We start from the raw sequence: 14,659 nt of genomic DNA on the forward strand, positions 1-14,659 counted from the left end.
CCTGTAAACTTCACCTTATCAGTCGCCTAAGTATGCACCTACAGTAGCCTGCCTGCACTTCTCCTCGTGGCAAATAAGTCAATCGTTGCAGACAGACAGACAGACCGTCACCGGCCGAACAAAACCTGGAGTTCCCAGTGGCCCGGGTAGGGCCAAAACATGAGAACATGGGGCTGATGGACTAGCTCCCGATCTGGCCTAGGTCGCAAGCCATAGCACCGTCATTGCCGCTTGGTCCATCATCCCAAAAATTTGTTATCTGTTTTTCGATAACGAAAGCACGAGCTACCCGTGAAGACATCATCAACCACCAATTCGAGATCCCAGCCAGCAACCCCGTAAATACACCACGACAACGACAGCAACTCCCACTACCGCTTGCGACAAATAATACCTAACTCACAATGTTCGGAGGATGTACGTATTCGTCTTGGCGATCTGGATATCATGCGCCGCCCACCGCATCCAAAAGGAGTTTTGAGCTAACCTCCGCTTCTTGCTTCAGTCGCACCGCCCCAGTTCTCCAAGGAGGAGATCCGCGAGATGGAGGCCCAGGCCAACAGCACCGTGAAGCAGTTCGTCGGCACCGCCGTTCTCCTGTACATCTGTGAGTACATCTCCATCATCAGCATCCAGAAAGCTTTCTCTATCAATAGCACGCGCAACTGACCCTCCTCCCACCTGCTAGCTCCCTTCGTCATTGAAGCCGTCTCCGGCTTCTTCTAAACCAGAGGAGAGAAAATCGACATAAAAGCAACAACAACATTCCCGATAAACACCGCCCATGCACACGTATAATGCCACTACGGGGACATGCGCAACCCAAATCATGGCGCCGTGCCGTGCCACACCACACTGTACCATAGGAGAAAAGCAACTTCTCCACTTCAAATCCCGCGGCGTCGAGGGATTTTGCCTCATATAGAGTCGGGCTGGCTGGGAATAGAAAGGCAGGCATTTGGTCATGTATATTATGTGTAAATACCGGAGTCAATGGGCAGGACATAATATCTTGCAAATGCAATCTTCTCGTCACTTCGTTGTTCCGGCTGTGGATAGTAAGTAGTACACTGTGCGGCCGAGCCATATTGTTTCTGGGGGGCAAGGCAACTTTCATGATATCCATTACGCCTGACTCCCAGAGCCCTCTCCGTCTCTTATGCTGTAGATCGCCTTCGCCAATTCGCAATTACTAAAGTCTGACCCTGTCGCCTTGTCAGAGCACTGATGTTACACTCCAGTTCTCCTTGGCGTCGCGTCTATGGTATCTCGACCTACTCCAACACCGATTTGTCCTTTCGTTTGGTGTATCATCGTGCATCAGTAGGGTTCCTCTCCTCCTCCCACTCATCGTAATCCTCCTTGACCTTCTCGACCATTCCCTTCAGGGCTTGCAGTTGCTTGTCGTAGTCCTCGAGAAGCTATCACGTCCCAGTTAGTAAATCAAACGTACCACATGACACTCATACACTTGGAGCTTACCTTCTTGGCCCTCGCCTCGGCCTCCTCAGAAATCACCTCACCGCCAAGACCTCCACGCTGGTTGATTTCGTCCCGCAGAGTGTCGGCGTGGTTCCGCAGCATGATGAGCCGGCTCCACAGCTCCTCGTTACGTGCGCTCAGCGAGGGGTCGGCCAGACCACGGTCCAGGGCCTCGAGCTTAGACTTCAACTCGTCCTCGTCCGTATCCAGCGCATATCCCCGGTTGCGGAGCACCTGGACCTTGGTGGCGATGGCGATGCATCTCTGGCGCAGGAGCGCGTGTTTCCGCTTGGCGTTCAGGGCCCGCACACTCGTCTCCAAGTCGTGCTTGGACAATATCGCATCCAAGGAAGCGTTTATCTGGTGGAGAGCGTTGTTCAGCTGGGAGAGGTTGTACCGCTGGGACTTGAGGCGCTCGGCCATGTGCATGAAGCCAGTGGCGAGCACGGGAACGTAGCCAGCGCCGGGCTTATCGCGGACCGCCTGCTCCCACTCGCGAGGGTCCTCGTTCGGTCCGGGCTGATAAAAGGGGACTTGCGCCTCATCGACCTTGTTGTAGAAATAGTGCTTGAAGACGGTATCGGACGAGGTCGGGTTCCACTTCTGGAAGATGGATACGCATTGGTCGGTTATGGGCTTCTGGTCTGTTTGCCGACTTATGTGAGCTCTCTGTGTGGACGGAGAAGACGGCGCAGTAACTTACGGGTCGAATCCTGGCCAGGTTGCCATAGCGAAGTCCGGAAGTTCGGCTGGGTCGAGGCTCCAAGTTGGGATTGCTGTTGTGGTTGCTGCTGCTGCTGCTGCTGTTGCTGTTGTAAATTTTGAGGGTAAGCTTCCTGTTGTTGTTGTTGTCCACTAAGATTTTGAAAGGGATTGCTTGCGGTGAAGGATGGCTGTTGTTGCTGTTGCTGCTGCTGTTGAGGCTGGCCAAACAAGCTGCTGGTACCACCAAATGCATTTGTAGACTGCTGCGGTTGCTGCTGCTGCTGCTGCTGCTGTTGTTGCTGTTGGTTTTGCTGACCCTGGAGAGCCTGGCCAAAGATGTTGGATCCGGCGGCGGGAGTCGTAGTCGAGGCGGCGGGTTGGCCAAAGATGGACGAGGTGCCCTGCTGCCCAAAGCCGGTGCTTTGGGCAGGCTTGGGCGCAAACAACGACATGACGGCGAGGGCTTGACGGCGTGTACGGACACCGCGGGTCGGGAGAAGCGATTGCGATGAGGTGGGATGGGAAAGTGTCGCCGGAAAAAAGAGCCGTCTGAGGTCGCGAGCTGTGTCGCGTAAATATTGACGTTCTTTGTCTCGTAGGTACCTCAGCTCCAATTGCAGGGCGGCCTGGGATTTTTGGAGGCGCTAAGCTGTCAGGCCCAGCTGCTGCTTATCGATAAGTCAGGAGCATTGTCAAGCTTCAATTGATGGATGTAAGTCGGCCATTACCTAGAAGATCACCTTCATTGTACAATCCATTGACCGTAGTTTAGTTATTATCTTTAGATCAATTATGTTTCAACAGATATGCATCATCCAGTATTTTGACCTCATTGTCTGGTCACATATTCCCGACTTAGCGAAATTGCTACTGGTTGTCTGCCATGAACCAAGAAGATCCCACCGCCACAAGAGCTCGGGTCGGAAAAGCCCCATTGTGGCTAGAGCCAATCAGTGAACTCAATTTCCAACCTCTGCTTTGAGCCGCACTTCCATCGCCAACGCTCCCGGAGAACGAGACGAGGCTCAAAAGAAGCTCTAAACTCCCCTCCACCGCGACGACATAGCATCCACCCGAAGAGGCCGACAACACCGCAGACATGGCGGCCCGGAAGCCCATGTACGTCTCCCAATTGCTCTGCAGCCGTCGACCACGGCCAATTGGCGCCAATGGTTCTGCGGAAAACAGCGCTCCCTCTTGTTCTGCCCGCCGGTCGGAGAAAACCCCCAAGCTAACGATGTCGGTGCAGCTTCAACCAGCAGGTCCTTGTGGACACCACCCCCTCCCCGACTCCGTGCCCAAGGTCAACGAGGTCGGCGCCACCTCTGCGCCCCTCCTCTCGGCATCTTTCTTCATCGGCGCCCGGTGCCGCCCCTACAACGATGACTACATGCAGTGCAAGACCGAGAACCCCGGCAAGGGCGAGTTCGAGTGCATGAAGGAGGGCCGCCGCGTGACGAGATGTGCTGCCAGCGTGTAGGTCTCTCCCCTTCTCGCCGGATATAGTTGGTCATACATCGTCTGGGTGGTTCGTCGGGCATGTCTTGGGGTCGCATAAAGGGACATGGCGGCACGACAGCATGGCCACGATACAGACAGACGTACAGTGCATGGTAGCTGACATTGAGCCGCTGCTTAGGGTCGACGACATCAACAAGCACTGCCTGGACGAGTTCCGCAAGCACTGGCAATGCCTCGACAACAACAACCACCAGCTCTGGCAGTGCCGCAAAGACGAGTGGAAGCTGAACAAGTGCGTGTTCGACAACCTGGTATGTTAGCTCAAATCCCCCCGTTGCCCCAAAGCACACTTACTCATACCTCGCGCAGAAACTCGAGAAGACGATCCCCGAGGCCCAGGGCATCCCCGTCCACCTGCGCTCCAAACAGATCTACGCCCACTACCCGGCTCTGCGAGACCCTGGCCAAGCGCCCTTCAAGAAGGCCGTCGATGCCCCTGGTGCCGAGGCGCCCGCGTCGTAGAAAAAGAGAAGACGAAGAGGGGAAATCTTATGAGGTCAATGGGAGGTGGGGCAGCGTCTGTGTACATAGAACAAGAGATATCAGCTGTCTTCTCTTGGAATGGGAGTCCTTCATGAACATCAAGCTTTCTACGGGTATCCGAATATGTACCTCTGTCTGTGCCAACCGCCCTGATCGATAGAATGTCGAATTAATGCACAGGCTATCATGGTCCGGTTCACGCTTGCGAGTTTGGTGCCGCTGGTGGCCTGCCTAGGATCGTAGGCATGCCGTTGCCTTCAAGCTTTGTCAGTTGATACTATGGACCTATGCCAAGTCTACACTCCATAGAAGCACGCGCTCTATAAGCCAAGTCCCGCGGGTGATATATTAGACATGAGCGATCTTGGTAGGCATTGTGGTCTCCCAGGGCCAGCACTTTGTTCATGTGGGGATGTGGAGATGATTGGACGGAGCATCGGTCTTGAGAGCAATGTTCGATTTCAGTCAGCCTATACGTACAATAAGAAGAGCATGCCTGGTCGATCTCTCGTTGACCATAACTGGCATAAACGGATGCATTCAAGTAGGTTCAAGAATACTGACGATATAGCTCAGCGTTAGCGGCTATGGTTCTGGCTACTCTGCGACCAAACCAGCTACAATGTCTAGGGCATAGAGGGAATGAAGAGCACGCCTTCATACATGACGGTGACATCAACGGCAACTGGTGGGAAACGCATTCAACTCGGGGAAGCTATCAAGCCTGCATCTCATTCAGACCCATACGCTCGTTTTGGGTGTCCCCACCTTCAAACGCCATATCATCCTGGCATGGCTTGACGTTGTTGGAAGTGTCGCAGCTGGTCAACACTGAGAAGCAAGATACCGTTTCTGGTCGCAGCTCAGATGCATGCAAGACATAACGGAGAACCAGCTTGATGCTAGCCCCATCCATCAATTTGCTTTCTGGTGCCCCTTACTGTAGAGACCAACCTGGTCTCCCTCAATCCAGAGGCATATCCGTCATGGCATCATTCTATACCTGGGTCTTCTCCATCAATTTACTCGTCCCGCCTTTCCTACCAGAGAGGGACAGTAAGAGGGAAAGCCCCCTATTCTCAGGAATGTGGGCATGTGGAGCCCGACGCAGAGAGCGGCACGTGACCCCTGAACAGTGAGCGGACGACAACATATGCTCGCGGTGCGTTGCTCTGTGTGACTGCGAACGGATCAGGAATTTTACGCGTAAAATCCAGGTGGGTGTTGAACTTCCTTCAACACGCACTCGAGCGCAGCTTACGTATCCAACTACTTGGCCATACCAAGAGGGAGGAGAATGGGAGGCCACATTCGCTACCGTTGCTACTTGTTCATGCCCGAGAAGTGTAAAAAATCTCTCGTGGTCGCATCAAACCCTAAAATGTCTCCTCCCAATATCATGGCGTACAAAGGTAAATGTCGGAAAGCTGCATGAGGCCAAAAAGTCCCTCACGTATCACAAGAAATGTCACTTGGGAAAGCCGTTTTTGACTGCCTCCTTGGTAACTCCAGGTTGGCTGCATCTGCACACATGACTGAGCTGTAGCATTTCATTCGTCTGAGATGTCATGTATGGGGTACGCAGGTACTTTCTGCATACCGCTGCATATGTGTCCCAGTTGGCAATATGGTCCAGGTACCCGGTTGCTAAGGCTATTGACTGGCAACCGCAAGGGACGTTGCATTAGTAGTCGAGTGCAACCAGCTGCATGTCTCAGCCCTGGATTCCACGGCTTCCGTGAATAGAAAACCCCTCACTAGTAACCACCCGCCAGCGGGCAGTGGTCTGCTGAAGGATGAGGAGGCGTATGATATGATATCTCTCGAAGAGGATGGCGCACGCGTGTGTTCTCTGGTGTTCCGGAGGGGCCGGTAGAAGGGGGAATTCTCACCGCCTGAAGAACAAATCTGTCTCTACTCACGGAGGCGGCGAATTTGTCATCGTCAGTTGTTTTCTGTCATGGCAAAAGCTATCTGAACACAGATCGAAGGTTCACGTAAGCTCACCACGTGTGCAAAGCTCTCAGGCGTCCTACCCGAAATACCATGAGCCGTATTTAGATCAGATCGATCTGTCTAACTTGGCAAGACCCTCCTGAAAGCAGAACAGCTCCACCACTCGTGGGCAGCGAGCCCCTTTCACCACTACACCACGCACTGCCCTGTGATAGGAGGACTCGTCGTCTTGGTTGCAGTCCCCCTGCCACCCGCCGCGGAACTCCGGCTCAGCACAAGGACTTGAAGCCACGAAAAATGACTAAAGTGCAATACACGTTTCAACGCCGAACCCCTTCCCCGCACTTCATGCACGGCGGCCATTCACATGCATTCGAAAGCACCTAGCCGGGCTACACAACAGACGATGCGTGTGGCCCGTTCTCCGTGTAGCGAGAAGCACCACAACAACAGAAAGAAAACGCACGCGGACAATTGCATACGTCGCCCGGCTTATGTACACCTGCTTGTTCACCAATCCACCACGTCGATCTTACCCCTTACCCCAGATCGTCGGATGTCGGATCCCCTTCCTTGTTCGACCCCAGAACAAGATAGCAGACTATGGGCAACTTCAGACCAAGTACGTTTTCTTTCGTCTGATCTTTCGTGTTGATGGGCTGGGCACATGCAGATGGATGTGTTTTGACTTGGGTTGCACAGCAGAACGGAACGATGACTTACAGATGCAGTGCCGTGATGCCATCAGGGGGCATAATTAGTGGCCAAAAAGAATAGGGCGGACGTAAGCACCATGGTTACCTGCTCTGATAGAACATGCAACAAGACAGGGCCGACGTCGACTGATGAGGCAAGCCGACGATTAGTTATCGGAAGCTAAGGGTATGACTGCTCAAACCGCTTTGTACGCTCTCCCCTTAGAGCGTTGATACCGGGATATGTTCCGTAAACCGCCCGACATGGCAGTCAAACGGCCTCAAGCAGAAGGTTGTATACGGGTGCAACCAGTGCATGTCTACCTGTCAACATTGGGGTCATCCAGGAATGCATTAGTGATATTGGGAGAACGAGTCTGCCCAACGTCCACGGATCCGATGAGACTCTGCGCTAGAAAATGGCATACGGATGTTAGTGATATGTACACATCTCTGTATAAGAGGCACAGCCCACCTTAACGCCCGACGAGAAACCCGAACTATCATATGCACGCGTTATCGCACCGATATTGACCATATAGGGGCTGTGCAAAGACAGTTTTACTGCCTTCTCAAAATGAAGTTTCGACAGAACAAAGCTCGTGAAGCAGTAGTGGGAGAGGGTGAGACATTCCCATGCTCCCCAGAATCGCATTCTTCAAAAGTCCATACCACCGAAAAGGGTAGCTCAACTCGGAACATTCCTGCCCACGCCGGGAGATCGACATGCCAGTAGACGGCGACTTGGCTAGCTAGTCCTGTATCATGTAAGAAATGTCTCTCCCCTTAGCGGTTTTCTCCAGAGACACAGTTGGGGGGTCACATGGTCTGGAAACAGCAGGTAAGTACTCCGTAGGTGACAGAGGCAGAAGGAGGACACGACTGTCTTGTCCTGGGTGCAAAAATTCTAGACTCAGCCCTAGAAGCAAAGAACCTCTTTTTGGTTCGAGGAAACAGTTTTCAGTCAGGTCTCTTTTCGGTTGGCTGTGTCCTGTCCAAGGAGTTTCTCGTGTAACCCGTCATCCCCACGGTTTTGTGCTCCCATGCCGCCTGGCATCTTACATGGCAATCTACCGGCATCTGCACGGGGTCGAAAGGGCGAGCATGTTTATGCCAAGATCTTGAAGATTGCAAGGTGCAAAAGACATGATGGAGGTGAAATTTCCCGACTTCAGCCAAGAGCTGTCTACATTGCACCACATATATCCTCTTGTCCACCCGGATATTACCAATACTAAGACGACAAGGCGAGAGGAGAGGGAGGGTGTGCGTACAGCAATAAGTCCATGTAGGTAGGGTGTAAGGATGTGCGCGTGTCGTGCGTGTTCAGCACTCTGCTGCACTCCGCCAACGGTAGGGGGGATAATATATTCCAAACCAAGCTAGCAGGCGCCACTTCCTTCAACAATCAGGTTCCGAGATGAAATAGCCCCTCCTTAATCCAGTATCCAAAATGCATCATTCGCTACGAAATGCCCAGGTTTACAAGTCCCCTCGTACGGGAATCCATCCCAATCGTATGCAGCAAGGTCTAGGTAGCCCGGTTGGCTGGGTGGTCGAGAGGGAAGGGAGCCGCAAGTGGATGCGTGGGGAATCTGCACTAACATCACATCTCAGATGGTAGTGGCCCGACAGAACCACCACCACCCAAAAGGCATGACAAGTTTCGCGTCTGTGCTTTTCTTTGATTGGAAGGGGCCCTGAAATACAGACAGGCGAAGAAAGCACTACACCCGCAACTCTATTATCATCATGCAGTGACAGCCCTGGGCAGGGAGAGAGACCCGCAATTGCAGTCTGCAATATCCCCTCGGTTCTGTCCCTGCCCGAGCTCTGACAGCTCGCCCGACAACCAAGACTTGTCAAATCTGATTCCCTCCTCCCGGGCGTAGTAGTGACACGAACGTGGCGGTGGGTTCCGACATCACGGGGGCGACAGCATTGAGACCATCTCAAATCCTGGATGGCTCCTCTCCGCAGAGCGGGGGGCGGCGGCGTAACGAGTCAAAGTCGACATACTATCTAGATAAAGTGAGACCTCGGGATACAATCCCAGACAGTCACCGTAAAATCGGGACGCCGCCGGGGGGCGTATTCTGGACACAGCAGCTGACACTAGCCAGCATTCGCTTCACGGGATTGGCGGGTTGCAATGGTTGGGCAGAGATGTCTGTTACGGTGGTTCGGGTTTGAAACGAGACACGATTACTATGCTGTTCTGTACCAGATAGAGGAGGGTTACTCCACGAGTCGTAGGCTTGGTGTCGTTCCTTTGCAACCATGAATGACTGACTACAGGTCGTCTGATGCGCCATTATGGTTGCGAATCGTTAGGCAAATCCTTTGACTCAGCGGATGGGCCGGAGGCTGGATAGGTACTACTTCTCACGAGGTGGAAAGGATAGGAAAAACAGCTGCACATGGAGAACCGCTGGCCGATGGTGTCCCACATCGCCTGTCAAAGTACCATAGGCGTGGCAGTTATAGATCGTCGATCTTCCGCGTGCTAGTCCCTCCGGAGCTCGTCGACGGAAGGACACAACGGTTGGGGACCAGTCAGTGACAGGCGTAGCGTCGTGATACATGACAGGATCTGGCACCGGACGAGAAGCTACGAACCCGCGTCTTCCATGACACATGGCGGTAGCTGTCTGTCTTCTAGAATGGCCTGTCATTCGACACCATGTCGGACCGGCCTCTGGACGTAGCCTCAACGGCCTCAACGAGCGGACAGTAGCGCTTTCAGTTGCCCGTATAGCGTGAAAGAGGCGAGAGGGGGGAAATAAAAGAGAAAAAATTCAAACAGATGCAAAAATAAGCATGAATGTCCGGGCATGAACTACTCACTATAGACGCGGTAGACTAGGGGCTAGGCTAGCCGCAGGTCTAGATGCCGGGCGGATCCCATTGGTTTGGAGTGGCCGTATGTCTTTGTTTCGACTCGGTCGAAACATGGCCAAGTACTCCGTAACTAGACGCTTGAGGAAGCAGACATGCGACCACATCTACGTACTATCCACCGGCGAAAAGAGGTACTATTAAAAATCTTCATCTTGCCCGGCTGGCGGAGCTGTTTCCTGGGCGGTTCCGGTACGGTACTGGGGGTGGTATTATCACTTGAACCTATGGAGGTTGTTAGCCGGTGATTAAGCGCCTTTCACCAAAGCCGCTGCCGGAGTCGACCAATGGCGAATTCCAGCGCCGGGAGAAATAATGGCGACTTCATCCATTCCCTCTTGCTTGGACGCTCTGCTCCGACCGTGCATACATAGGTATTCCGTTTTCTGCTGAGTGGCTGTACCTTAATTACATGTCTTGAATGTCGCGACTCCGCTCGCAGTCAGTGCTAAGACATGTTTCTATCAACTATGTCATAATGCGACGCTGCTCCCGGGTTGCTGTCCCGGGGATCAGGGCCCAGAGCCAGAGTTTTTTGCTCAGTGGGCGCAAAAAAAGCCCGGGGTGTTGCATTGGCACTACGTAGGCGGCGCGTCTACCGCCGGGACGCCCTCTGATTCGACATGGCACCCCGACAGGGTGTCGAAACCGCCCAATCGGAAAAAGAAAGAAAAAGCAATTCGCATACCTGGTCAGCCATGGCGAGGGATTGTTTCGAGAGCCAGCCACCGGTTCAATTGTCAATGCGTGCCTGCATACGGAGTACATACAGGATTATACATACAAGTTCGTGATAGCTGATCATCCGAAGTGACCGCCAATCCGGCGGCGAGATCGGATGGCAGGGCTAGACTGAGACGTGCAAAGAAAGCCCTTGCCGAGTCAGCTGTGAGGCGCTACAGTGTTATTCTGGGTCGATCTCCGTAGCTGCAAAGAGATTTCGAGGCTGCGTCGCCTAGACTGCAGAAGCCAATGCAGGGCGCGGCGTTACTGGGTGAGCAGATTTCATGGCTCAATGGCATGTCGGCTTTGCATGTTTTGCTGTACCTACTGTAGCGGACAACGATGGGTTACATTATACTGGGGGAGAAAGAACGAACTACCGTCGGGCCTGCCCCACAACAGTGCTGGCAGCCAAGAGGGTGTCAAATTAAACCGGACGGACCTACCAGCTCACAATTCTACTATTTTATTTCCACGCCTTTTTCTACACTTTACCTATCACTTTAAAAAATTCAAAAAATAATAGTAATATTCTTACAGCAATCAATAACTATATACAATTTTCTATTATTTTATATTCTATGTTGTTAGCTGTATAGAACTGTTTTAAGAGAAGCCGTTACCTAGGTGAGTTAGGTCCGTCCGGTTTAATCTGACACCTTCTTGCAGCCCGTCTCCCCGTGAAAACGGCCAGAATAAACGGCCACCAGCCTCGATGCTGCCGTCGCGTTTTATCTGACGTTGCTTTTGCTGGCTTGGAAGCAGACTGCCAGCGAGGGCCAAGGCAAGGCGCGTTCCTGAATCGCGGACGAACTAAGTGGGCAGATGGATCAATTCAATCGACTCCTCAAGCCCCGAGCAAGCCGCCGACGAGGATTGCAGGTTCTGGTTCTTTCGAAGGCAAGAGGTGTGCGTAATCGAGAGGCTTTACCGCAAGTGGAAGGTCCAACGATTGCTAGTCGGCGCTGAGAAGACTGGAGCATGAGACAAAATCTCATGTGCTGGATGTGTGCAGACGGGTTTCTGACGAGAGATCCCTACCCTACCTAATGCTGTGGTGTGTTACGCAGTTGCTTGTTGTTACTCAGATACTCAGGCAGTCTGTTCCTCGCTCATATGAAAGGGCCGAAAGATTGTTACCGAGAGCGAATTGCCTGCTTGGCGTCGGTCCGTACATTGTCGCCCACTCAATCTCAGCGCCCGTTGTATTATTGGCAAAATTAATAGATGCTCCGTAGATAGAGGATGCTTGAAGACAGACCCATGACAGGAGAGGGAGGTTGAATTTCGGGATGGGTTTAGCGGCAGGCTTGAGGCGGGATGACCCTTTCATGGGGTAGAAGTCCTGGTAGAAGACATGCCAAATGTCGTGAACCGAGGCAATGGGCACAGCAAGCAAGCAAGTAAGCGCCGTTGAGAAGTCTCTCCCCCTTTGCTCCAGGGTCCCCTTGTTGCCGCCTGTCCCGGCCGAGAATTGCTCAATTCTACCTCCTGGCTAGAAAGGGCTCTCGGCGTGTACGAGAATGATATTATTGACGATGGCGGTGGTGTCGTCGCGATAAAGGGAGGCGCTTTTTGCCATTGCCATGCAGCGGCGGTCGGCAAGTCGGGTCTCCCCAGATGAAACGAAATCTTGGGCTAATTGGCTACGGGCACCATGCAAATTGTCGGTGTTTGTGATTGAGAGAGCGCATTCTGGAAATGAAATACGAGCGGGTGGATTGATTGGGTAGCAGACGCTCTTGCAGGCCCAGATCATGGACGCGCCACTAACCGATTAGCGTTGTTTCAGAGCGTGCGCAATCCCCCAAGAGGTGGTGCAAGCAGCCAGCAACCCAGGAACCAGAGAACACCCCAAGCAGCCAAGACTGCAGAGCAGGGAGAAACGCTGGTGATGTTCGTCCGGTCATTTGTTTCCCTCCACGCCTCTCCTGATTGCTGATCAGCGGCGGGAGGGCGGCCGACTGAGCAAGGGAAAGAAAGCCACAGTCCCTACCGGGCCGCTGCAGCTACGCGCACAGGTCATGTTTAGCCGTAGATTATTTGAGATCAATTGGATGGCGATGGGCACGATTGTTGTTCAGGCCTAGACATTGATTGCATCTGAGGTCAGAGCAGAGGGAGGTCGAAAGCATGGGTGACAGGGCCATTTCGAATAGAACACATGCAGAAGGATCGATTGAAGCGCCATTGTTTCGATTACCTCGACGTCGGCACACCCGGGTGCTGGTGCTCAGATGTCCTCTACGAATTGCAACGGTGTGTGTGTGTGTGTGTGCATGTCGTCAGCTCCGAGGGGTCCAACCCCCAAAATACCTTTTCAGCTTCTGATGCAGATGCTTGCTTACCGTGTGATAGACGAGAGCAGCTGAATATGTATCTGATCATGGTGTTTTGGTTTTTTTTGCCCATTTAGAATTGTTACCGATTCTGGCAGCTGGGATTCTGGGCAGACTGGGGTGGTATCGGCGCGTCGGCCCCCCTCCCAAATGCTACCAATGCGACCGCACAGCTCTTAGCCTCACCCATCACCCTCGCCTACCCTTGCCCTTTCCCCTCTCTTTAACTCTTTAAGCCCGAAACGTGAAAACGAACGGCAATGCAAGGTACCAGATTAAAGGGGAGCAACCACGACCAGGGCCAATCCCTCCACTTGCATTTGCAGGGGCAAGTTGGGATGACAGATGACTGCATATCTTGTTACCCCCCCTTTGCCTATTGGTCCCTGGGGAATAGGGGTCACCAGTAATAGGTCTGTCTACATATGCGAAAGATGCTGATGGAAAACCAACCCGCCCCCAGAATAAACATTCCAAAAACAAAACATACAAAAATAAGCGTCACAATCAATAAGCATTATTATTCTGGACGGGCAGAGATGACCTTATTTCCAGCGCAGTGCAAAATAGATGAATTGTTTTGATGGCTTATGTAGCTCAGGCCAGTGCAGCTCTGCCGCCGGTTGGCCTAGCAGACTGCAGTACCTGCTGAGCTTGGGATCTACGGCGGTGCATTGGTGCACTGTTACCCGCCGGCCCTTGCGCACCAACACCAGCATTACGCACTTTGTTCGTGATAGTCGCTGTAGAACACCGATCATCAGCAAAACCAGACGGCCAGACTGCCCGACATGTTCTAAGCGTCTTCGATTGGCTTTTGTTGTTACCCAGTCTGCCGTACCCACCGTCAGTGCAATCTGCCTGGCCCTTCAATTCCTTCTGGATGCGTGCTGCGTGCTGGTCGGGAAAGCGAAAAACTGGAATTGACAGGCAGCTAGATGCATCCACAGATCGTCCCTCAGGAACCCTCCCCAAGGTTGTTCCTACACCCTATCTGCTGACCTCAACGAGTTCTGCCCTCCTGGCCACTCTCCTATTGCGTATATGAATGCCAAACAAATCCTACTGCATGTGGGTGTGTCCAGATGCCCTGTTGGACGGCAGAAAGCAGCCGGGCGAACGACATGGCAACGTCTTTGTGTGTCAGCCAGGCAGCCTGCTTGCTTGCTGTTTCTCATGTTTTTTGTTTTTATTCTTTCCCTCTGCCATTGTTCATGTGCTGTATCTGGTGCGGTGGTTGCGACAGACTTGTGGTGCCACGGCACTATGGGTAGTCTCATGAGACGACCCTGCGACTAGGATCCTCTTTCTCAAGCAAGCGTGGCCATCGCCTTGGCCTGGCGAAACTGGTTGACCGGCTTGCAACTTACTACTGCAAGCCAAAAGCCCAGCGCGAGCCCGGCGAGTTTAGGGAGCGCCTCCAAGAAGCCTCTCCGGCTTGCCGTGACTCGTCCCATCTTTGGCTCTGAATTGAGATTGTTTAGCGTCGAGGAGAGGACCCAAATTCGGAGGAGGACGTTGCTGATGAGTCCCGTCCTGGCCCTGATTTTAGCATAGCTGACCTTAATTTCACACCCTTGTGTAGCTCACACATAGGCGGGCGATCCTGTAGAGATCTCCTTGGCAAACAAAACGACCCTCCTCTCACTTTCCCTTCAGTACGACGGCGCAATGCACCCGCCCCATGCTTAAATTGATGGTCGGGGATGTAGTAAAACATGGAGAGCAGCAAATCTCCGCCAGTTGGGCGGTTGTACAGCCTTTGTAGCCGTATCGCATCGGTCGTATTTTGGCAGGGGAGGGCAGAAAGAGGGGACGCCTTTCTGGGATGTCGGGTTGTTCTGGGTTGCTTACATT

The 14,659-nt window shown here is 53.0% G+C and overlaps 2 protein-coding genes across 2 annotated transcripts; one reads left to right on the top strand and one right to left on the bottom strand.

The window, feature by feature from the left end:
- Positions 1-1,310: 1,310 nt before the first annotated feature.
- Positions 1,311-2,639, bottom strand: PG985_012953 (nucleoporin NUP57; the record flags this gene model as incomplete). The annotated part of the gene is made up of 3 exons (XM_066832719.1): positions 1,311-1,421; positions 1,483-2,126; positions 2,186-2,639. 3 exons carry the CDS (start codon positions 2,637-2,639, stop codon positions 1,311-1,313), a joined length of 1,209 nt encoding a protein of 402 aa, XP_066680769.1.
- A 604-nt stretch (positions 2,640-3,243) lies between these two features.
- On the top strand, positions 3,244-4,170 carry PG985_012954 (uncharacterized protein; the record flags this gene model as incomplete). Its single annotated transcript, XM_066832720.1, has 4 exons — positions 3,244-3,306; positions 3,437-3,663; positions 3,827-3,959; positions 4,018-4,170. Coding segments are annotated over 4 exons (576 nt in total), but the record flags the coding sequence as incomplete, so codon positions are not given.
- Between the last annotated feature and the right edge of the window lie 10,489 nt (positions 4,171-14,659).

Source organism: Apiospora marii (assembly GCF_038362585.1).
Source record: "Apiospora marii strain CBS 49790 chromosome Unknown utg000009l_segment0_segment0, whole genome shotgun sequence".
NCBI lineage: Eukaryota > Fungi > Ascomycota > Sordariomycetes > Amphisphaeriales > Apiosporaceae > Apiospora > Apiospora marii.